This window comes from Notamacropus eugenii, chromosome 2 (genome assembly GCF_028372415.1).
Source record: "Notamacropus eugenii isolate mMacEug1 chromosome 2, mMacEug1.pri_v2, whole genome shotgun sequence".
Lineage (NCBI taxonomy): Eukaryota > Metazoa > Chordata > Mammalia > Diprotodontia > Macropodidae > Notamacropus > Notamacropus eugenii.
Window position 1 is genome coordinate 189,199,010 of NC_092873.1, and position 23,611 is coordinate 189,222,620.

At 38.3% G+C, this 23,611-nt stretch overlaps 2 protein-coding genes across 6 annotated transcripts in view; one reads left to right on the forward strand and one right to left on the reverse strand.

Annotated features, from left to right (window-relative positions):
- Positions 1–7,365, forward strand: part of LOC140526627 (uncharacterized) — a 213,057-nt gene extending 205,692 nt beyond the window's left edge. For 4 of the 5 annotated variants that reach the window (XM_072642999.1, XM_072643000.1, XM_072643001.1 and 1 more), the window contains 3 exons: positions 1,990–2,117; positions 2,542–2,730; positions 4,951–7,365. In XM_072642999.1, the coding sequence (XP_072499100.1) occupies positions 1,990–2,117; positions 2,542–2,709 (296 nt within the window). In that variant the 3' untranslated portion in view covers positions 2,710–2,730; positions 4,951–7,365. The remainder of the gene's footprint in view (positions 1–1,989; positions 2,118–2,541; positions 2,731–4,950) is intronic. The other variant, XM_072642997.1, reaches the window with a different exon arrangement.
- CD164 (CD164 molecule) lies at positions 6,691–23,338 on the reverse strand. The gene is made up of 6 exons (XM_072643018.1): positions 22,895–23,338; positions 18,786–18,863; positions 17,081–17,155; positions 16,017–16,058; positions 11,154–11,207; positions 6,691–9,350 (listed from the first exon to the last, which is right to left on the reverse strand). The coding sequence occupies exons 1-6, from the start codon at positions 23,178–23,180 to the stop codon at positions 9,187–9,189; spliced, it is 699 nt and encodes a 232-aa protein (XP_072499119.1). The 5' UTR covers positions 23,181–23,338; the 3' UTR covers positions 6,691–9,186.
- Between the last annotated feature and the right edge of the window lie 273 nt (positions 23,339–23,611).

The following is a 23,611-nucleotide window of genomic DNA, read 5'->3' on the forward strand; positions in this document are numbered from 1 at the left end:
TTTCAGGGGCACTGGGAGTGGGGAGACATGAAGGGGATGTGCTGGTATCTTACTGAGTTCCTGACAGTTACAAAGGAAGAACATTAAGGACTATTATTCTGATTTTATTTGCTCCCACAGCTTTAAAGCATTGGTAAAAGGTGCCCAGTTTTGTAGCTAAGCTGAGTTTCACTATCAACTCTATTCTCTCTTGACCTCCACTTATGCATCGCCAACTGCCTATTGGACGTTTCGAACTGGAGGAACCAGTTTGGTATCTACTTGTTCTCCTTTCCCCTAAACTCATCCCTCTTCCATACTTCATTATTTTGGAGCACCACTGTTACTCTAGTTGTCCAGGTTCACAACCATAGTTCATAGTCCTCAGGACCTCACTCTCCCTTACCCCACATATCCAATCAGTTGCCAGATTTTTACCTCTGTGTCTCACAATTGGTCCTCATTTCTCTAACACATAGCCACCACCTTAGTGCAGACCCTCATCTTTCACCTGAGTTACTGCAATAGCCTCCCATATGGTCTCCTTGTCTCAGGACTCTCCCCACTTCCAGCTTTCCAAATGATTTTTCTTACATACAGGTTTGACCATGTTACCTCCCTCCCTCACCCAATACACTCCAGTGGCTTCCTAGTGCTTCCAGGATTAAATTTAAACTCTTCTGCTATTTAAAGCTCTTCATAATCTGACCCCAGCACACCTTTGCAGCCTCATTATTCAAGGTGTGCCAAAAGTCCTAGTGCACTTTTAAGCTATTAAAACTTAAACACTAAAAACTATTAAAGCTTTTTGAGACATCCTCTACATCTATGGTGTCAAAACTTAAAAAAAAAAAAATAGGTAGACAGCAACAACCACAGTGTGTGAGAGTTTTTTCTGGTAGACTTAGATTTTTGTAATAACACAAGAACTTCTGAAAAAAAAAAAAAATCCCAATGGTGGACCTCAAGGCAAAATGCCTTCCACACTCAGAGAGAGAAATATGGAAGTCACTCACATAATGTAGCAGATCATGTTTGTGTATGTGTATCTGTTTGTGTATCATGTTCTGATTTGTTATACGGATTCTTTCATTTATCTTAGTCTGACTACATAGCATGACTATAGTGAAAATATACTCAATAGGAAAGTATATGTAGAATCTATACAGAATTGTATGCAGTCGTGGGGAGGGAGGGAGGTAGTGGGGGGTGGGTGGGGAGGGATAAAATCGCAATTGTATGGCAGTGATTGTTAAACATTAAAAAAATAAAAAAATTAATAAAAAAAAAAAAAAACAAAGGATGAACACAACAACAACAAAAAAAAAAAAATAGGAGCCACTAATACTATATATACCTAAGGATCCTTGTGAGCTGCCTTTGACTTAGGAAACTGAAAATTAACACGTATGCTTTACTGTTTTTTAAAATTATTTTGTTTAGTACTTACTAACTGCATTTTTATCTGGTTCAGGCTACACTGGGGAGTGTTGTCTGTGGGCCATGTACATTTGACACCTCTGTTGCACATTAGTTTCCAACACTCTACTCTCTAGACAAATGGGTCTCCTTGCTACTCCTCTCACATAACATCCCATTTCCCATTCATGGAATGCACCCCCCTCCTTTACCTACACCTTTTAGCATCTCTTTCATCCTTCAAGAATGAGCACAAGCACCTTTCACATGAAAGTATTCCCTGATTTCCACTGCTGCTAACTTCCTTTCTCTCACAACTACCTTGTATATATATTCTGCATGTTGACCTTCACCCCTTGAGTTCAGAGATGGTTTCATTTTTATTCTGCATCCCCAGCAATCAGTAAATTCTAATGACTGATGGAGAACCCCAAGGCAAGTTAAAACCTCTAGTTAATCTATAAAATGAGGAGGAGGAAAGGGAAAGATCCCCTACCCCAACCCGGATGAATTAATGTACTATGTATGAAACCAATAAATGCATATGAGCCTGAGGTCAATTCATAATCTGTGTCATGTTAAACATTGCAGGTCTTACATCGTGGGCTAACTATACTCGAAGTTCTGTGTCCACTCCAGATTGCAGATACTCTCAGCAATATCTTTTAAAGTTTGATCCTAAAAGCAGTGAAATAAAAAGGATTCAAAGGCCAAGGACTGTAAGTAATGAACCTGGAAATGTATAGAAAGAAAATAAAAAAAATAAAAGCAGTATGAATTGTTTTTCAACTCACTCTTTAACTTAATGTCAACAAAATTTGCATAATAATGAAATTACCTGTATGTCCATAGGCTTAGGGCCAAGCTAAACAAATTAGGCAATGGGCCTGCATATTAGTGGATCTAGCTAGAGACCTAAGGGACTACTGCCCACATTCTCTGTTTGAACCTTTTTTGGTACTTAATAGTATTTTATTTTTTCCAATTCCATGTAAAGAAAGTTTTCAGATTCATTTTTTAAGATTTTTGGATTCCAGATTTTTCTCCCTCCCTCCCTTTCCTCCTCCCTCTCCGAGACAGCAAGCAATCTGATAGAGGTATAATCATGTTAAACATATTTTCACATTTATCATGTTTTGAAAGAATTGGAACAAAAGGGAAAAGCCACAAGAAAGAAAAAACCCCCACCAACAACAAAAAGAGAAGAGTGTGCTTCAAGCTATGTTCAGACTCCATAGTTCTTTCTCTCAAGGTGGAGATCATTTTCCATCACGAGTCTTTTGGAATTGTCTTGGATCATTGAATTGCTGAGAAGAGCTAAGTCTATCATAAGTGAGCATCGCACAATGTTGCTCTTACTGTGTACATGTCTGAACCTTTCCAAAAGTAACCTTTGCCTATTTGTGCTGCCACCTTGCTAGTTCAGGCCTTCGTCACTCATCTTGGATTATTAAACTCTTGATATTTCTGCTTCCCTCTCCAAGTCATCCTACAACTGCTTCTGACAAAATAACCTAAAGCACAGATTAATGTCATTACATGTTAATGTCTAACAATGTCATTTCTCTGCTCAAAACTCTACATTCTCAGTCTTTTTTCATACCACTCTGCTTGAGGAATTCTAAATTGCAGTCAAACTGAATTACTTTTATTCAGCCTTGACAGTTATATGCATTCACATAGTGTCCCTGATGCCTGGAATTAAGCCCCCATCTCCACAGCTCAGGTATTACCTTCTCCATGAAGTTCTCCCTGATCCATCCTATTGCAGTTCTCTCCCTCTTTACTTTTCCATATGTTCTACTTATTTGCGAGCATGTTGTATATTCTCCTAGTTCTATAAGGACCTCCATACTACTTCCTTTGGTGAGCCCACAAAGCTCTCATGGATTCAGTAATCACCTCTATGCAAATAATTCTCAGATCCATTAATCCAGCCCTAACCTCTCTTCCAACATCCAGTTGCACATTTCTGACTGCTTATTGGATATCTTGAACTGGATGTCCAATAGTCACTTCAAACTCAGTATAATCAAAAGTGAATTATCTTTCTCCCCAAATCCTTCTCTCTTCCTTACTTTTCATTTACTGTCAGAAGTACTACTATCAGGCTGGGTGAGATCCTTAACTCACTCATGGCCAATCAGTTGCAACAGCCTGTAAATTCTACTGCCGCACCATCTTTTATGTATGCCCCCCTTCTCTCCTTTGACACTGCCCTTATTATATGTAGTCCCTCACCACCTCTTGCCTGGATCATGTCCTCTGGTTGGTCTCTCTGCCTCAAGTCTCTTCTCTTCCCCACTCCAGTCTAATCTTCACTCAGTCATCAAATTTCATCTCCTAATGTGCAAGTCTGACCTTGTCCCCCTACATCTCCTTAAGAAAATCCTGTTTGTCTTTCAGAGCTCTGACCCTGCTCTACCTTTCCAGTCTTCTTACACCTTAGTCCTCCATGAACTCTGCAATCCACTGATTGCCATTGGCCTTGTTCCTGGCACACAACACTCCCATTTCTCAAATCAGAGCCATTTTCATTGGCTGTCTCTACCCCTACGGGCCTCCCCTCACCCATGCCTAGAATGTTCCGCCTCATCTCTACCTCCTGACTTCCATGAGGTCCCAGCGAAAATTTCCCATCTTTTCTGTATTCCCCTTAATGCTTCTTCCCTCTGAGGTTATCTCCATATTGTCTTAGGTAAACCTATCTTGCTTGTACATTAGTTGTTTTCATGCTATCTCCCTGATGCAACTGAATTCCTTTAGAGGAGAGGCTATCTTCTTTGTATCCTCGGTGCTTAGCACTACCTGACATTCAATAGATACCTGACAGCAACTCTGTTATTTGTCTTTGTCCCTGCACCTAGACAAATAGTAGGCATATAAGTTTTGCTGAATTGTTTTGCCCCTTTTTAAAAAATCCTATTCAACCTCATTTCTTTACGTTTGGGCACAAGGCAAGGAAATAACCAAATTATGTCTGAGTTGGTGAATTTCTGGTTATTATGATGTACAAATGATTTTTGAAAATATTTAAAAGCTACATTAACTCAAATGGGAAAAAGGTCTTTTTAAAATGTGGAACAAGTCACCTGTTAACTCTGCTAATATAACTAACAACTTAAAATATTCAATTTTGGAATACAATATGAATGGGTTTTTTTGAGGCAATAGATTTCATCACACAACTAATGTCTCAAAAGCAGATTGAGTAGCAGGAGTAAAAATTTATTATAGATAATGCATTAACAGAATAGTCTATTTCTCTTGCCATGGTCTTCAAAATATAACAAAAATGGCACTAGTTTCTCCAGCAGTTGTGCTTATTTTAGTACATTAGTTCATTGCCTGATTCTCTTTCTTTCTCATTCATTCTTTGCCTGAGCATTGTGACCAGTGTGAATGCATTTATAATTGAAGCTAAAAACCAAAGCCAAATTAAGTGGCCCACAGAGGAACTGAAATTTGGACTTCTTAGCAATGCTTGTAATAATGCTAGCTTCAAAATGGTCTTCCTCAAGAAAAATACTAATACCTAGTTAACATTTATAGGTACCTACTAAATGCAGAAGAAGAGATTCTTGCTTACCCAACGTTACTGATAATGTTCAGCAAGCAGTGTTTCGAATTCCTACTGCTCAGCAACCCACATTCCTGCGCAGGCCTACACATTGGTAGTCACAGCTACTCTTCAAGTTTTTCTAAGAGGAACTAACTACTCCCCTGCTTCAAAGTTATTGAATAAAAACGGCTGTAAAACACTACTCTTCAACTGTGTCTGGTGGTGTTGTTGGAACCATTGCTATAAAATAGCAAATTATTTAAATTACTGCCGCCTACAACCAGACAAAATAGTATGTGGCACCAGAATTTAAGATATGGTGGAGTTACTTCTTCCCTAGTAACCTGGTAAAACTACAAACAGGTATACCCAGTCTATCAACTGCCATTAACAGAGCTGCTAAAAGCCGCTATCAATCAAAAGATACATTACAAGCAGCAATGAGTTCCATAGGAACAATGTTTATGAACATATAAGCAATATGATCACAGTGCAGAGACTACTGGGATGGTAAACTTGAACCTTGAAGAAAATATTACTTGTCCCCTGAATTTTGGGAACTTTAATTAGGGCATTTGAAAATGTCTAGAAATGAAAAAGACAGCAGAATCTAAACGAAAGGTGAAAATACCAACCTGGTAAGCGTATATAGCTCTTGATCTACTGTCGATTGCAAATATTTGATACAAAGCATTTACTACATTTGCCATCTCCTTGGCTTATCTTTCATTTCCAAAGACTGGGACAGTACAAGCCTACCACTGGCACTTGTGACTTTTGTAGGTATGGCATTCCAAAAATGTCTTCCTCCCCCAATAAACCTATACTGAAGCCATCTCATCTACAAAATCATCTTCTGAATGCAATGCTTTTTGAGAATCTCATTTCTTTAGGGATATAAGAACAGATATGTACAGTATTAGGAAAACTGGCCATAATCAAGCTCAGTAGGAAACTGAAATTCAGTATTTCAAAAGTAAACGAATCCTTGTCCAAAAATTTCAGGCATACAGTCTCTTTTCTTAAATAGGAGATCCTTAACCAAAGTTAGTTTCTTTTTTCCCCTCAGAGTTCTTTGACTAAAGTTGGACCATTTTCATTTTTTTAAACAGAAAATTGGCTTACATAAAATTAGTAGTTTAGTTTCCTCCAAAAGGGGGAGAAAAACTATTAAATTTCAGATGTTCAAGTTATACCAAGGATTAGTATGTCCTGGTGATTTTATATCCAAAACAATTTTCTGAAATGGAAGCCCAATTTCACTTTTAAATCTTACCCTCACAAGTGAAATAAGCCTAGTAAAGGTAGCTGTTCCATTTAATCTGAAATACATTTGTATGCCCAAAAAGCAAAATTCTTGGAAATCCTTATATTGTGACCCTCTAATTGCAGAGCTAGTTTCCCAGAGAATATTTCACTAGCCTTGTTTAGAAAATCAATAGGAGGGTTTTAGTATTAGTGAAAAATAGTTGTAAGTTGAGATGTGCAACTCATCTAAAAGCCAAAAATGAAAGTCACACAGTACTAAATACCATGTCAAAGACCTGTGATTTCATTGGCACTTGAACTCTTAAGAGTTTTGTCTATAACTGAAAAGCAACCTGAGCCTCAAACAAATTAGGTAAAATCAAACATATCTGAACCCACGTCTTTCCGACTCCACATCTAGCACTCTTCTTGTCATTCCATTCTGCCTGCTTTTAATTCTACAATCAAATCATAAAAGCCAATTAATTCAACATGTGAATTTATTATAAGTCAGTCTGGTCATGATTACAGATTGATTTAGCATTGTCTTCACCAAAAACATGAAACTGAAATGCAAAATACAGCAATCTGCCTATGCAACAAACAAAATGTTAAAGTACAAGGTCTGATAGGAAAGAAAACATTTGAATTGGCTTTAGGAACAAAACCAAAGTCTGAAAAGGTCACTGAATATCTTATAAATTAAAAAAATTACAAAGTTTTGATGACTCAAGAGAATATCGAACCATTAAATGGAGAGGGAAATGGGTTTAGAAAGGCAAAGCGCTGTACTAAGCTATTCTGTAAACTAATTTTTGCATGGTTTCTTACTAATCAAAGCAGTAACCAGAATAAGAGTTCAAGTCCTTCAAACCAAGCTAGTTTTATTAAGCTGCTACATTTTGCGGTGATAAATTACGTGGCAAAGCCAAAATGTTTAGGCAAGAATATTAAGAGGTTTTAGAAATAACAAGTACTGATGGTTCCTGCTAGTTTTTACTCCCTTCTCCAGTGTAAACATGGAATTGAATCACATTTTCTTATCAAGTCTTACAGCACTTACATAAAATTCTGACACTTACGGACCCCCAAACCCAGATTATCCCAAAATACTTGTTTCCACGCATGACGACAAAACCACAATTCAGTCAGGTAAACCATCCTAACCTTTAAAAAAAACTTTGAAGCCAGAGATTTCAAACAATTAAGGCACTTGATAAAGTTAGGCATACAAATGTGCAAGTAAAACAAACTTATCTGTACCAGCAAGTAACACAGAAAACAGTAAAACTTCATTTTAGAAAACTTTAATGTAATTCAATTAATCGGAGCAAGGGTTTTTTCAGTTGTTCTACCCCCACCAAAAAAATAAATCAATGCAATGCCATCTGCTGCTGCAGGTAGTGCTAGAAACAAGCCACCAAGGACCAAAAGACAAGTATGAAAAATGAACTAGACAAGAAACAATAAAACCTATTTTAAGCCTCTTGTTGGCTAAATCCAATTGAGTATCGATGGAGAAAAAAGACTGTAAGGAAAACCTTTATTAAAAACACTTATTTGTTCTGAGACTGGAAAAACTAGTATCTGATGAAAGATGTATTCCAAAGCATATGTATTCCCTCAGGTACAGGGATTCTAAAAAATCATCTTAAGGGGAATCACCATGAAAAAATCCTAAGACACATAAGAATCTGCCCTAACACACACACAAAAAAAACCTGTCACTTCCTGAAACTTCACTGGTCATATCTGCTGTCTGAAAACTCTGATTGTCTCTTTAATAAGGAATGAACTTGTGAATGATTCTCAAACTAGTACTCGTTTCCTCTTTGCCTTATAAAAGCAAATTAAAAATTTCTATGAAAGCTTAATTGGAATGCTTAAAAGGTACAGCAGCTACATACAAAGAACTTTTAGAAAATAAATGTAAAGGTATGCCTAGTATTTTCCCTAAAATTATCCTGTACCTTTAAAAATAAAATCTCATAAAAAATATTTTAGCACATACACACAAAAATATTGAAGAATTTAATTTATGAATGCTTTCAACCTCCTTTAACATACTTTAGTTTCAAAATTAAGTAGCTGAGACTTTTAAATTACATAATAGTATGTTGCTGAGTTTCTACCAAATTTGAGTGCACATTACTGCTGATCAGAAAGTTAAGCCCATGTAACCTTTCTTAATGAAAAATGACAAGTCCCATAAACATTTAAAGTTACAGTTTATCTTGTTTTTGTCTTGTCTTTAAGGCACTGTTCTTTGTTTTTCCAATGATAAGGTGCTTTTAAAGAATGGACAATAACCTGCTACATATTTTGGTTTGTACCCTTTGCATTAAATCTGGAATGTAACTTCCTGTATGGCATCATATTTCTAATGTAGAAAAAAAATACAGGTTTGTCAAGCACTAAATTCCACTTCAAGGATATATAGTAAGAATATTGTTTTCTCACAAATTAACTCCACTTTTGGACCAATAGTCAAAAATTCATCAACTGATCATTTGGCACATTCTTCTCACAATTTAATCTATGAATTTACATCCTGAGTGAAAATGGGAATAATGCAGCTTTCAGGCTTTAAAATTACTAAATTTAAACTTCTGGCAGTTATGAAACTGTCAGCTCAAGACAGTGAGTCCACCAAATTAAAAAAAAAAAAAGAAAGAAAACAAAAAAACTATATTAGGCATGTCATGGTAAGAGGAAAAAAATCCCACAGCAGCAGCCATTTAAAATAAAAGACAGCTAGCCACAAGGATTCATGCAGAATATTTTAAGTATTCTGGTTGAGTACAAGTGATTGAACTGCTTTTTCTTCAACGAAGATGCTCCAAAATATCCTATATGCATCCTTTGGAGATTTAAAGATTTTGAAACACTGTCTTCCATGTAGGACATCTCAAAAGGTAATATTTTGGTTTCAATAAACTACACAAATAAACTACTAGTCCATGTTATAATGCTGTGTCTTAAAGAGTATGGTAGTTTCGTTCTTTGGACTTGCAAAATTTAAAGAGAAAGAAAACTACAGCCTGCACACTCAGCACTAGAACGATTCCTCCAATGAAACTTGCTGCATCAAAAGTAGATTTTCTTGTAGAAGGGGTGGGAATCACAGTAGCGTTTGGTGTACCTGTTAGATAAGACAGAAAAGAAATAAATAGCTTTAATGGAAAGTGTCAGACATTTTGAGTCTTTCATCACACAACTTTCTCTACAACATCGTATGATTTGTTTTTAACCAAATACGTTACAGAATTATGGCACTGACAGATACCTCAGCAGATCAAGTCAGCTAGTTCAACCTCCCTCCCCAAAGCAGCCTAATTCAAGAAACCTGTCAAATTAACATGATACTAAAAATTAAAATCCATCTGAAAAATTCTTCTATCTCCTTCTTTGTAAGCATTTCACATCAGGTCAACTTTCTGGTAGCTGAAGTAAAACGATATGTACACTGAGAAAATAAGTTCTATGATTCAACCTTCTTCTAATCTGAGAGATTTTTCAGGTGTCACCATATTTTATTTAAGAAAATAATGAGATTTCTTAGGTTATTAAAATTACACATAAATGAGGACCTTCTGGAAGCTTCATAAAACTTTTTCTGCAACTAGGTTAGATCTTAATTGCTTCTTATTCATTCAAAAAGCATTTATTAAATAAACACTTACATGTCATAGTAGTAGGAACCAAATGCTACTCTAAGGTCTTGGAAAAATTCAAGGACAGGAAATACTAGCTAAGTTACTAAGGAAAAAATAATCATATCTACATTGATTTGGCTCAATGATACTAAATTTTACTGGGTTATCAGATAAATGAATTAAAATGTATTGTCAATTATTTCATGAATTAGAATTTTGGGAAGAGTTTGTAGCTAATGTTAACTTAAGTATTGTTAAATTCTATTTACATCTGATATTATGCGATAATAAAATTTAGGTGCTCGTAGGTTTTACTCCTCGTTACCCAAAAGACCTGTCACCCTTGGTCTGCCAAAAAATTTGGTGACATCTAGAGAGCAGTAATGAAACAAAGTTTTTAAATATGTAATTTGAGGTCCTTTTCAGAGACTTAGAACTTTTACCTGGAAAACAAGGCCACATATAAAAGAGATCCCATCCTCAGTCACTATGACTGCTGCTCTTACATCAAAGATTGCTTTATTTAAATTTTATCTTAAAAACAATTTTTTCAATTTTTAAACTATGGCAAAAATAGTAATTGCTTTATTATAGCACCTAGATTTTAAAATGATGGCATGATACTCAAAGTCCTTCTGGTGAAGATGACTTTTCATTCAATTTTGGTGAAGACAGAAGTAAAGTCTAATAAAGAAACTATGGGGCCATAAAGAATCTGATTAAAGCCCTTACCTAGTTAGGAATGTAAAAGTATGTCCCTCAAATATTTTTAAAGTTTCCCAGAGGGAATATTATATAGTAACAAAAGGCTTTGTAGCAGCCTTAATGTGCTGCAGTTTGACTCATGGAGAAAAAAGAAAATAATCACTTTTTCTTTTAATCTCAATGCCCACCATCTCAGTTAAGAAAGAAAAAAATATTCCTGAATGAGTTTTTAAAGGTCAGAATGAGAGCAGAAATAAAAATACTCACTGAAACTTTTAAGTTACCACAATTAGACATTAACTATTAAATTCTATTCAAGGGATTATCATGATACTATGATTCTGGGAAAGATTCAATTTAATTATTCATTATTTCAACTGTGTAGCCTGACAATTTTGACTAAACATTAGAAAACAAGACAAAACTCTGTAGCAAAACCTATTACATTAAAATTTTTAATAGTGCTCTCACTCTGGTCCTAAAATTTGGAAGGTGACTCTCAATTCACAATCATACCAAGATACATTTGGGAAAAGTCATTCATCATATCTCATTCTTACATTTTAAACAATGAATTAATTTACCTGATGTGACAACTGAGGTAACAGCTGGGACGGTTGGGACTGTAGAAGGTTTGGCTGGATCAAAGAAAAAAAAAAACATAAAATTAACTGCCCCCAAATATCACAAAACCACCCAACCTTGGCTCAAATGCTAAGAATTGAGAAATAATTCTTGTATTCATGTATTGAGAGCTTAGTTGTTAAATTCTGGCCAGAGAGCAATAATCAGTATTTAAATTTCCTCTCTGTAGAGAACTAAAGACAACACTAGCATTCCAGCCTCCTCTATCAAATCTTACTTCATTACGGTATGATGTCAGTATTTGTTTTTGTTTGTATATTCACATTTATCTTGTATGTAACATCTAGAATTTTGCATTATTAGGATTCTATGGTGGATGGTGACTTTTGAGTTTAGTAGCTGGTGTTCAACTATCATTTGATGGTCAAGTCAAGTCAACAAACATTTATCATGAGGTTACTCTGTGCCACGCACTATGCTAACGGATATAAAGAAAGGCCGAAGCCAGGCCCTGTTCTTGAGGAGATCACAGTCTAAAGGAGGATACAACATGCAAACAACTATGTACAAACAAGATCTATCCAGGACAAACTGGTGATAATTTCATACAGGAAGGAACATGACAGAATACGGATAAAAAGGCTTCTTGCAGATGGTTAAGACTTCAGATTAGACTTGAAGGAAGCCAGAAAACAGAGATGAGAAGGGAAAGAGTTCCAGGCATGGGGGGAGGGGGAGGCAGCTAGTGAAAACACAATCAAGAGACAGAATTTCATATGCCAGAATAGCAAGACCAGCATCACTGGATTGCAGAGCATATCAAGAAGAAAATAAAGTATAAGAAGACTGGAACTGTAGGACAGGGTCAGGTTGCTAAGGGCTTTATTACACAAAAAGAGGATTTTCTATTTGATTCTGGAAGGTATAGGGTGCCAATGGATTTTGCTGAATGGGAAGAGGGGGAGTGTCAAAACTGACTTTTTTATAAGGATCAACTTGATAGATGAATTGAGGATGGACAAGAGTGGGGAGAGATGTGAAGTAGTGTGACTAACCAGAAGGCTATTTCAATAATCTAGGCATGAGGAGATAAAGGCCTGCACTGAAGTGGTGACAATATTAGAGGAAAAGAGGCATTTACACAAGATAGTGTGAAAGTAGAATCAACAGGCCTTGGTACCCAAATGGATATGGGAAGTGAGTTGAGGATTACACACAGTTTGCAAGTGTGGGTGACTAGGAGGATGGTGGTACCCTTAACTATAAGAGGAAACTAAAGAGGGGAGGGTTTGGGGAGAAAGATAATGAATTCAGTTTTGGACATATTGAGTTTAATGCCAAAAGGCAGTTGGTGACATAAGATTGAAGGGCAGAAGAGAAATTAGGACTAGACAAATTAGACCTGAGAATCACCTAAACAGAAATGATGGCTAAACCCATGGAAGGTGATGAGATTACTAAATGAAACAAGATTAGAGAGAGAGAAGAGGGTCCCAAGACAGAACTTCAAGGGACCTCCATGGGTAGGAAGCATGACACGGGTAAAGATTCACCAAAGGAGTCTGAGAAGGATTAGATACAAAGAGAACAGGGAGAGAATGCTATCATGAAAATCTGGAGAGGAGTTCAAGAAACACATATCAAGAAGGAAAGAGTGACCAACACAGTCAAAAGCTGCAGCAATGTCAAGAAAGAGACTACAGATAAGGTTATTAGATTTGGCAAGGAAGAGATCACTGGTTTTAGAGAGAGCAGTCTCATTTGAATGAGGGCAGAAGCCAGACTACAGAGAGTTAAGAAGAGACTGGGAGAAAAGGAAGTGGAGGCAGCTAGTCCGGACAGCCTTCTTGAGAAGTTTAGTCACAAAAGGTTGGAGAGACCTAAGACGATAGCCAGCAGGGATGGACAGATCAACTGAGGGATTTCTGAGGATCAGGAACACATGGACATATCTGTAGGCCCTTAGGGAGACAGCTAACAAACAGGGACAAACTGAAGTTACGTGAAAATGTAGAGATAACAGAGGAAACAATGTTGGAGAAGATGGCAGGGACTGCTATCATTTGTGCCTGCAGGAAGATTTGCCTTGGCAAGGAGAATGGCCAACTCTTCATTTGAGATAGTGGTAAAGTAGCAATGAGGTGAGGAAGTGAGAAAAGAGAGGTTTAAGTGGCCTCAATTTTTTTTTTTTTTTTTAGCAATACATGAAGCAAGGTTCTCAACTGAGAGGGTAGGGGAAGGCCATGATTAGTGAGGGATAAAAAAGTATGAAAAGGAGATGTGGTAAATGGCATAGTCAAATCAATGAGGGAGATGTAAAAAGATTTTCTTACCACAGTGAAGGCCCAGTTTTATTATGTAAATTTATATTGGACCCAGTCAGCATGGTTTTATTTTTCTTCAGCAGCACATGAACAGGAGTGAAGGCAGATGACCAGAGTAATCCAAGACCCCAAGAACTAGTAATAATATGAAGGGGCAAGAACTTGACAGAAGATGAGAACAGGGCAGAATTAAAATCAAGGGGTCAATATAGGGAAAGGAGGAGAGTGTAGCCAGTGCAGGAGTGATGGCTTTGGAAAGAAATGAGGGGTAGAAGGGCTGGAGGTTACAACAAAGACAAAGAACAAGGTCAAAGGATGCTACGCAGAAGGATTATTAAATATAACTGGCAATCCACATCACTGTTAAGAAATATTTGTTGCCTCCTATATACAGAAAGATTATGTCATCTTTCAAGGATACAAAGAGACAGCCTCTGGACTCCAGGACCCAACAATCTAATTGGAGATGTAACCACCCAAGAAAAAAATACAAGGTAATATTGATGAATAGTGCCATGTTGCTGCAGCTTTTGACTGTGTTGGTCACTCCTTCCTTCTTGATATGTGTTTCTCGAACTCCTCCCCAGAATCTTTACCCGTGTCACGTTTCCTACCCATGGAGGTCCCTTAAATAATTTAACTCTGTTAAATTATCTTGAGCATATGAAAAGGCTAAGAAAATACAGTGTTCTGACAAAATTAACCTTCCTCCCTGGTTATTTGTTTTGCCTTATCTCTCCTCCTCTCTCTACAAGTATAGAATTCTAACAGTGGAACTTGATACTTTTATGAAAATAGTTTAAGTGATAGACATATGCAAACTTGGAACTACAGTACTTGGTTTCTCCATCTCAGGTTGCTTAGGATTTTAACAAGCCATGATCATTTGATTTGGACAAGACCACAAACAACAGTTTCATTCAAATCAATAACCATTTATTATTTAAAATATGGTTTTGCTAAATCTGCTCTAAAGTTCACCCACTGAAAGAAGTGTATTTAGAACTAACCTTTCATATTTGTTTTTTTGTTGTTATTGCTTGTTAAGATGTTTTCTTAATATCCATAAATGGTGCAACTTACAAATTTGTACCACATCCATAATGACTTTTAAAAATAAAAAATCACTATAGTACTATCAAATAACTTAATCCACACCTACTACAATTAATTTTGCTTTTAGTTGCTAATATTTGGAGAAAAATATCACTAAGTTTGTTCCTAGTACTCAAGCACAGCATGGCAGGGATGACTCCTGCAAATGAATTTTATTTTGATTCATTTTGAGAAAAGTAATGAATTTCTTAATCCTTCAAACAAAGCATCATTCAAAAACATGACCATATTCCCTCTCTCTCTCCATCCTCCTTTTTATATTGCTTTTTTACTCTTCTCCCTTAGTTTCTCATATTCTTACTAAAGACTAAGAGAAATGTGACTAACATCAGTGACAAGGCTCAGAGGGACTAGAGACCACCTCAATGTTTTTTATCATATACTGAATAGCAAACGTTTCCTAACTACACTTTCTTCAAAATTAACTAATACCCTCCCCATCTAATACAATAAATTCCTTCTTAGTATAACTGGCTCAAATGTTCCCTGAATAGTCTCAGGTAGGTAGAAGTACTAGATAGCACAGCCATAAGTTCACTGCTGCTTGGGAGAAGGGTTCGTTCCCCTCTCAGCCATATGGTTTTAAAACTGAAACCTAGTCTCCATTTTCTAGTTATTAAACTGTAACAACCAAGTCATTTTATTCTGACTTTCCAGTAATTAAGAAGCTGGAAGACTGAAATGTTACAAGAGAGTGACTAAATTTTTTCCAAAAATTTGTCTACACAGATACTTCAAGGACTCAAGATCTTACTGTGTGGTTCCTCTCTCCAATGATGTAAAGATACTCTACAGTTCACGAAATGTCTTCAAGAGAGTCTGTGACCAAATAATTTATGACCCTGTGGCAAAGTAGAAATGAGCCATTCCAAACTTAGCTAGAATATTATACAGCATGTTGCAAGGACCATATATTTTAAAAAGCACTTATTAAATGCCTACTATATAACAATTAACTGTGCTATCAAAGATTAAAAAGTGATAGTTCCTATCCTCTGAGAAGCATATTATCTTGTGCCCAACACAAATTATTACTTCCATTCAACTCTATGATGCCTCACTGTTCAGTGCAGGTGCAACTGGATTTCTTAAAGGCTGTGCTTGCAGAGCACAGTGCGTAACAGTTCCTACATCTATTAAAAATAACAGTGGAGGAGCCTAGGTAAATTCACTGCAGCTCATCACCAGTTAATAATATGTCAGCTACAGTAATTCATGTACAATGTCTAAGGGGTTGTAATGTGCACTGGAGAAAGGATAATCCATACCAATGACATCATAGACACTTGCAAGTGTTGAGGTATGACTAAGCAATCTTTTCTTTACATTATCTAGAATTTCTCAGATATTCAAATGCCAGAAAATTACCCTAAGAAAGTTATGACAAAACTTTGAAACTCCATACTAGTTATCTTAAATTACCTGTAGAAGAATTAGATGGAGATGGACTGGTAGTAGGTTCCACTGAAAACAAAAGCAGAAACATACAACAACAAAATGATATCAAAAGTTATTTAAAATATTAAGATCTAAATTAATAGATCCCTTAGTTTTAAGGACTAAATAAAAACTGCCATAACTGAATATCTGAAAATAGTTATCCAAGGCTGCTCATTCCATAAGCACCTGGCCTTTTAGTCTACTTGTAAGGGTTGGCAAACAATTTCAGTGAAAAAGGAAGGTTATATTTGCCTGCCTCATTACTTTAGTCTGGCTCTATAGGACAAGTTATTCCCTTTTAACGCAATTTTATAAACCCATTACATAAAAATGAGATCATAGATTACAGTAGTTTCAAAATGAGAGAATATAGGAGGTTCTACTAAGAAATCAAAGTGGCAGTAAAAACCTATTGAAACTTTGCTGTGCCACTTCACAATAAAACAAGGATACAACTCATTTCCAGAGTGCTTTACAGCTACAAAGTGATTTATAGTACATGAAATCATCTGATCCTCACACTACCTTGTGGGATATGTAGAAGAGATTTCTCTTCTTGGTCCAGACTTATGAATTCACTACAGTAAAGGTATTCGATACCAAAGTTCCCTGGATTAATGCATATTAGCAATTCATACACAACTTAAATTCTTTTAGAGTTGTATAAAACACTGAAAACTTTAAGTGAATTGCTCTTGATCGCACACAGCTAGTACATATCAGAAGTAGGATTTGAGCCCAAGTCTTGATTCCAAAGCTAACCCTATCCATTGCTCCACAATGTCTCTTGGGTAGGATAATTCTCCATATCACACAGATTCTGAAGTCAAATGACCTGTCTAAGGGTAACATATCAAAATTTAAATTCATAATCTAGACAAAGGATTGAGTCCCAATCTAGATGATTCAGAAAAATCAGTTTGGTTTTGAAAAACCTTGCCTTCATTTGAGGTAATGGCCTTAGCCCCACTCACCTGTCCCCAGTTGCTATTTCTCAACAGCAATTAACAAACTAAAACCAGTTTTAGTTATAATCAGTTACTTACCTAAACAGTTGCTGGAGTTGTTAATAACAGTACAGTTAGGAGTTGCTGCACGTTCTGAACAGTAGCTACTACCTCCTGAAGAAAAACAAGTTGAAAAAAATACTCTGAAACCAAGACATAGCCTCTATGTTGTTATATCCAACAGAATGATTGCACAAAACAGATGCCTGGCGAAAAGATATGAATAATGGCCAAGGCAAAGAGAAAAAGGGACCAGTATCTTCTAAGAACTGAGCATCAGAAACATTAAATCCTATATATCAGCACAGTAGCCCCCATCACTATAATCTTTTGATGTTGTCTTGGAGGAACAACAAATAAATTTTTTTTTAAAAGCAAGTTAATTTACTTTTAGTTTTCAATATTCACTTTCATAAGTTTTAAATTTTCTCCCCCTCCCTGCTCCCCAAAATGGCATGCAATTCAATATAGGCTTTACACATACATTCCTATTAAACATCTAGCCAGTAAAGCCTAAGTCATGTTATCATTTCTCTGGTGTCATTGTCTTCTTCGGAAACAAAGGATAAACACAACAACCACATGCTAAACATATTTTCACATTAGTAATGTTGTATAGAAGAATCAGAATGAATGAGAGGAACCATAAAAAAGAAAATAGTCGTGGATAAATTTCTAGCCAAAGAAGCCATATCACTCCCAATCCTATCTTCAAAGAAACTATATCATTTAGTAATCAATCACTACCCTCCATGCCTATTTTATGCCAAATCAGATCTTAAAAAAAAAAAGTGTTGCATCTCTATCTTAAACACAACACTATATACCAAGTGCAGTACTTAGAGAGTATTATATTTCATTTAGTTAGCTAATACATAGTACAGAAGGCAGCTTTCTTTTCACTTTTAGAAGCTAACTAAAAGTTAACAGAATCTTCACTTAATTACTGAGTTTTCTCTCACTTGTCCATTGGTTTAAAACTCTAATTCCTAATCCACAGAAGGGAAGAAAAAAGTTGACGGTCTCAACTTTCCTAATCTTATCCCCTAAGGAATCAGAAAGCTAAAAGGCCCTTCAGAAATGATACTACCAGCTCTCAATCTACAGATATGCTAATCTTCCTTGGATAGCCTAGCTGTTTATCTATAAAGACAGCTATTTGGAAGGACTTCACACCTTTCTGGATCTCTGCTTCCTCATCAATAACTAAATGTTCCTTCCCTTTAATGCTCCTTTCAGTTCTAATGTTTTATGTACCCCACAACTTTTCTCTGAGACCCATTTTAGTAATTTTATAATCCTAACGGTTAAGAAGCATTTCCTTAATTCTACTAAAATTTCTCTTGCCTACAGACTATCTAAAATGGAATAATTCATGAAATAGAAACAAAGAAAGTTGAAGTTAATCCTTCAAACCTCAAACGTGGTACTATAAAGGAACACAATGTCTCCAAAGAAATAGAACACTCTAGAGCAAGAGGGTCTTAATCCCATGAACTTGCTTTTTAAACATTCTGATAACTGAATTTCAGTATAAATGGTTTCCTTTGTAATTTTATGTATTTTAAAGGATCCAGAGGCTTTACTATTTGAGTCCACAACACAAAAAAATTTAACAACACTCTGTAGAGTGATCTCTTTACACTGACTTCGTTTTTGATTATCAGTAATGTTCTTTCAGTGGGATATGTATTCAGTATATTTGTTACAATATTGTTTATTTGACATAAGCTGGGATTCTTACCATGACAAACTGTCCAAAAGCACGTGCCATTTTTGCTCTCAACGCAGGAACTGCAATTAGTGTGTACAGCACAGCTTTCTGAAATAAAATGTTTAAATCAACAACTCAATTTGTATTCTTAATGTACACTTAGTTCTGCTTATCTTTCCAAAACATGTGACAGGCAAAAGAAGTCATTTTACTTGGTGCTAAAAATTCTGTAATAGCAAGAATCTACTGGAAGGGAAATCAAAAGATAAGTAATATGAGGTTAGGTAGCTTATTGTAACTATTTTTAACAGAAGTCAAATGGATTTCGTCAAGTCATCTCTAAAAATATAAGATCCTTCTATAAAAAAGCAAAGGACTGGAAGTTTTATTTATATTATTTTAGAATATTTTCAATATAAAGTCATCTTTTTGTCCCAAAAGGAACCATTTTCAAATAGATTCATAAAATCCCAGGGTTATTATGACGCATCTCTAGGCATTTCATGACAGAAAACCATGCTCATGGTTATCTGCTTTCTGTTTTATCCTATAGACTGAAGAAAGTCAAATAGAAATAAGGCCCATTAAACCAAACATATAAATAGCTCTCCCTACACATACTAATTTAGAAAAACATATGTTAACGTTATGTTTTATTTTATTAAATATTTCCAAATTACATTTTAATTTGGCTAAATAGCAGTTTGGTGTTTAACACCTCTGCTATAGAGTTGGGGCATGAATACATTATTTTAAAACTTCAAAAGATTAAGGTTAGACCAATAATTTTTAATAGTAATTTACGTTTTTACAGGGTAAGCCAAATAACCATCCTGAAAATGACCTTGGATAAGACTCTGGACTCATTTCTTATTAATGACTCACCTGTTTCAGAGGCCTTTGAGATTAGAAAACAGATAAGTCTATTGGGGGAGGGGGCCCTTTGATCAATAACTTGTTTGTCAAAGTCAAATGCATGGTTTAATTACACTGCCTAAGCAAATGAAAAAATTAATTAAGAGTTAAATGTTTAAAGCCACAAGTGGAATGTAGATATTCCTAGAAAACACAGTCTTGGGCAAATAATGGTATCATGGTAGCTTAATTGGTGGTACCAGACTTAGGAGTCAGGAAGGCCTAGGTTCAAATTTCCCTTAGATGTTTACTAATTCTATGACCCTGGGCAAGGCCTTTCTCTCTGGACCTCTGTTCCTGTTTTATAAAAGAGGCACGTGTATTTGTCCTTCTGGGTGAAGAAAACCATGCCCTATTTAATGAATGGGCGTTGCCTCACCCTAAGTGAGTACCTGCAAAGACCTTGGCCTAAAGGGCTCAAGGTCTCCCAGTGCATCCTGGGTCATCTCCAGTCAACCTGATGAATATCTGGTCACTGGACTCAGATGGCTCTGGAGGAAAAGTGAGGCTGATGACCTGCACAGCCCTCCCTCACTCAAAATAAAGTCAAATGCAACTCATGTCATCATTTCTCTGATGGCATGGTCTTCTTTGACAACAAAGGACAAACACAAGATAAAAGAGACAATTGGACTCAATGGCCTTTGAGCCCGACTCCAGCCCTAAATATGTGATTCTATTACCATGACTTTAACTTTTGACCAAGACACAATTTCAGCTGTATATGGAATTCCCAGTATGGGAATTCCTTCCACTAGATCAGAGGAGCAATTCATATGTTAACAAAAACAATTCCGTCAAACTCAAACAGAAATGGATCTCTGTAGGTGGCATATTTACTTAGAAAACTAAAAAAGTAAACATTACCACCTATCCTGTAACAGCTCAAAATAATAAAACACAGCTGTTTAAATGTTGTTATCATTGATGTTTCTCCCTTCCAAGAGGGTATTAATAAAAGTCATAGATTTAGAGCAAATACATGTCTTAGAAATCACTTAGTCCTACTCTGTCATTTTACAGATGAAGAAACTGAGGCCCAGAAACAAGTAACTTAAGGCCTCAGGTAGGAAGTGGCATTCAACTAAGGTTCTTAATGAGTCCTTTTTCAATTCTGTCCCAGTCCCACTCTTTCTGACCCCACTTGCGGTTTTCTTGGCAAAGAAACTGGAGTGGTTTGCCATTTTCTTCTCCAGCTCATTTTAGAGGTAAGGAAACTGAAGCAAACAGGGTTAAGTTACTTGTACTGGGTCACACAGCTGTTAAGTCTCTGAGGCCAGATTTGAACTCAGGTCTTCAGGACTGGTGCTGTACCTACTTCACCGATTTATTTGGAACAGAAATCTTACTGCTTTGGGCATTTCATGGGAGACAGGAACCAAGAAAAATTTAAGCTACTTCACCATGTTGCCTAGATCCTGCTGTTTCCACGTCCATCACAATAGGACGATAAATTTTGGACTATTTATAATAAATGTAGACAAGGGTGCTGCACACTACAGTTCTTATGTTTGTAATATAAAATTTTACGGAAATGTCTGAAATATGTCATCTGATGCCAAATCCAGTGTCCTTTCAATTGCAATGTACCACTTCTTCCCTGGTAGTATTCTTTAAAGTTTTCAAAGGAATGAAAAAATAAGTATTTTAATACCCAGAGAGGATTTCATGAATATCTTTGGCACTTTTTCTTAGTTTACTTTATTCTCAAAGTCATTCACACTTTAAATTTAAGGAAAATTATTAACAAGACAAATACACTAAAAATTTTGAGTATAATAACATCAAGGTTCTTAAGTCAGCCTGGGAATTATTATTTCACCTGATAGCAAATTAAGAATTCTTCCACCACTTTGTCCAGTTAACATTCTACCACGGTACTAGATTTGCAGTCACAAGACTTCACATTCCAAAACTGCTACTTAACAGTTGTGTGACTTTGGGCAAATGATTTCATCTCAGTTTCAACTTGCCTCCCTCTAAGATGAGAGAGCAGAAATGAATTATCTCTAAGCTTCTTTCTGATTCGGATATTTAGGGATTAACTACTTTTAGATGGCTCCGTGCCTTAGCACATTGTTTCTATGCTAGGAAGTGAAAAAAGTGGGGGAAATAAGAACGGTTATGGTCATGAATACATCATCTAGTCAGAGTAAGCAGTGGCTTCTAGAAATGGAAACTGAACTCAAGCTCGGCATATTCAAGTTACGTGCATTACTTCACATCTTTGAAGGTAATGAACTTGGGTGCTTCTAAACTTTTAGCATTGATCACTGAACAATTACAAGCCACCCCGAAGACCACACCGCCTTCTGGCATTTTTCTCATTTTAAGGGTTTGGCTCGTCCGTTTCCTGCCTATGCAAATCCAGAGAACCCGGTGAAAGCCAAGGGCGGCGGGGCCACCACCAGGTGCACTTAGAATCCGGGGGCCAGGACTTGGGTCAGCACTCGACGCTAACTGTAGCCAACCTTTCCGTGCCCTTTCCTCAGGATCAGTCAGGCCGCATTTCTCCAACGCGGCCGTGCGCCGGGAATGCCAAGCCACCTTTAGACCGAACCCTTAAAATACCTCCCCGCTCCCATAGCTGCAAACGTCTCCCTCGGGGGCGTCTCCTCACCTACACCAGGAATCAGAACAAAAGCTGGGGGTGTTTCCGAGCCCCTGAGGTCACAGCCCCACCACGCCCGGGGGGGGTAGCCCCGATTATTGGATCCGATCGCACTTCCGGGGGGCTGGGTCGCCCCAGTCCACATCTACGGTAGTGACAAGTCGGGTTCACCAGGGACTTCCTTAGTACTTCACCTGTGATCGGCTGGGGCGGGGAGAGATAATGGAGGTGGGGGAAGGGGCTCGGGCCCCCAGGACAGGGCACAGGCGCGCTGCCCGCCGGCCCGGGGGGAGCCACGTCGGCTCCCTCCGGGCCTCCAGGGCTAGTGTTTCCATCGGGACAAAGTTAGATTTTTCTTTGGATGGGGAGGGAGGAACGGGTCACGGCGCCCAATCTGCCTAGGCCACGAATACATATTTCACAGGCTCGTTCCCCCCCTCCCCTTAATGTCCTGGTCACCGAAACCCAGCTGGCAGGACTTTCACGCCCCGGGACCATCCGCCATGTTGCCGGAAGAGTTAGTCCCCCTTCCCCCTCTCTGCCCCCCACCGCGGACCACACAAGCGCACGCGACCCCGCGCGCCAGGAGAAACCGCCGCCGCCCCGCCCCCACCTGGTGCCGAAGTCGGGGAGGGCTTGGCCGTGGGCTTGGGAGGCGGTTCCGACGTGGGCTTGGTAGAGGGCTGCGCCGTGGTGTTGGGAAAGGGCTCCGCCGTGGTGTTGGGAGAGGGCTCCGGCGTAGGCTTGGAGGTGGGCAGCACCGTGGGCGGCACCGCCGAGATCTCGTGGAAGTTGGCCGCAAGCGTTACGGTTTCAGCCGCGCTCAGCACGCATAGCGCGGCCAGGCAGGCGGCGGCGGCCCAGAAGAGCGGCCGGGAGGGATCCCGCATCCCGTTCATGGCGCTGTGCTCTAGCCACGGACTGCCGCTGCGGAAGAAGCTCCGTACCCCTGCGGCACCGCCTCCGAGACTCCACTTCCCGCTGGCTCACGCCGGGGTCACGTGAGGAGCCGTGGGGGCGGCCTCGGCGCGAGGAGGGGCGGGGCGTGAGGCGACCAACCAGAACCGGGAGGGGCGGGGCCAGAGAGAGGAAGCCTGGGCCGGGCGCGCGCTGGAGCTAGCTGGCGGGGGGCGAGCGAGACTGCCGGGAGTCCGTGCCTCGGAGTCCCCCAGCCCTCCACGTTCGCCCCGTGGCGGCCACGCCTCCTCCCGGAAAGGAGGAGCACGTCCGGCCCTCTGCTGCCCACCTGAGCACTAGTGTCGCCAGCCCACGTGACCTCTGGGGTTCTTGCCCTCCCAGTTCGGACCCGCCCCCTGGCCGCTCGAGGCCC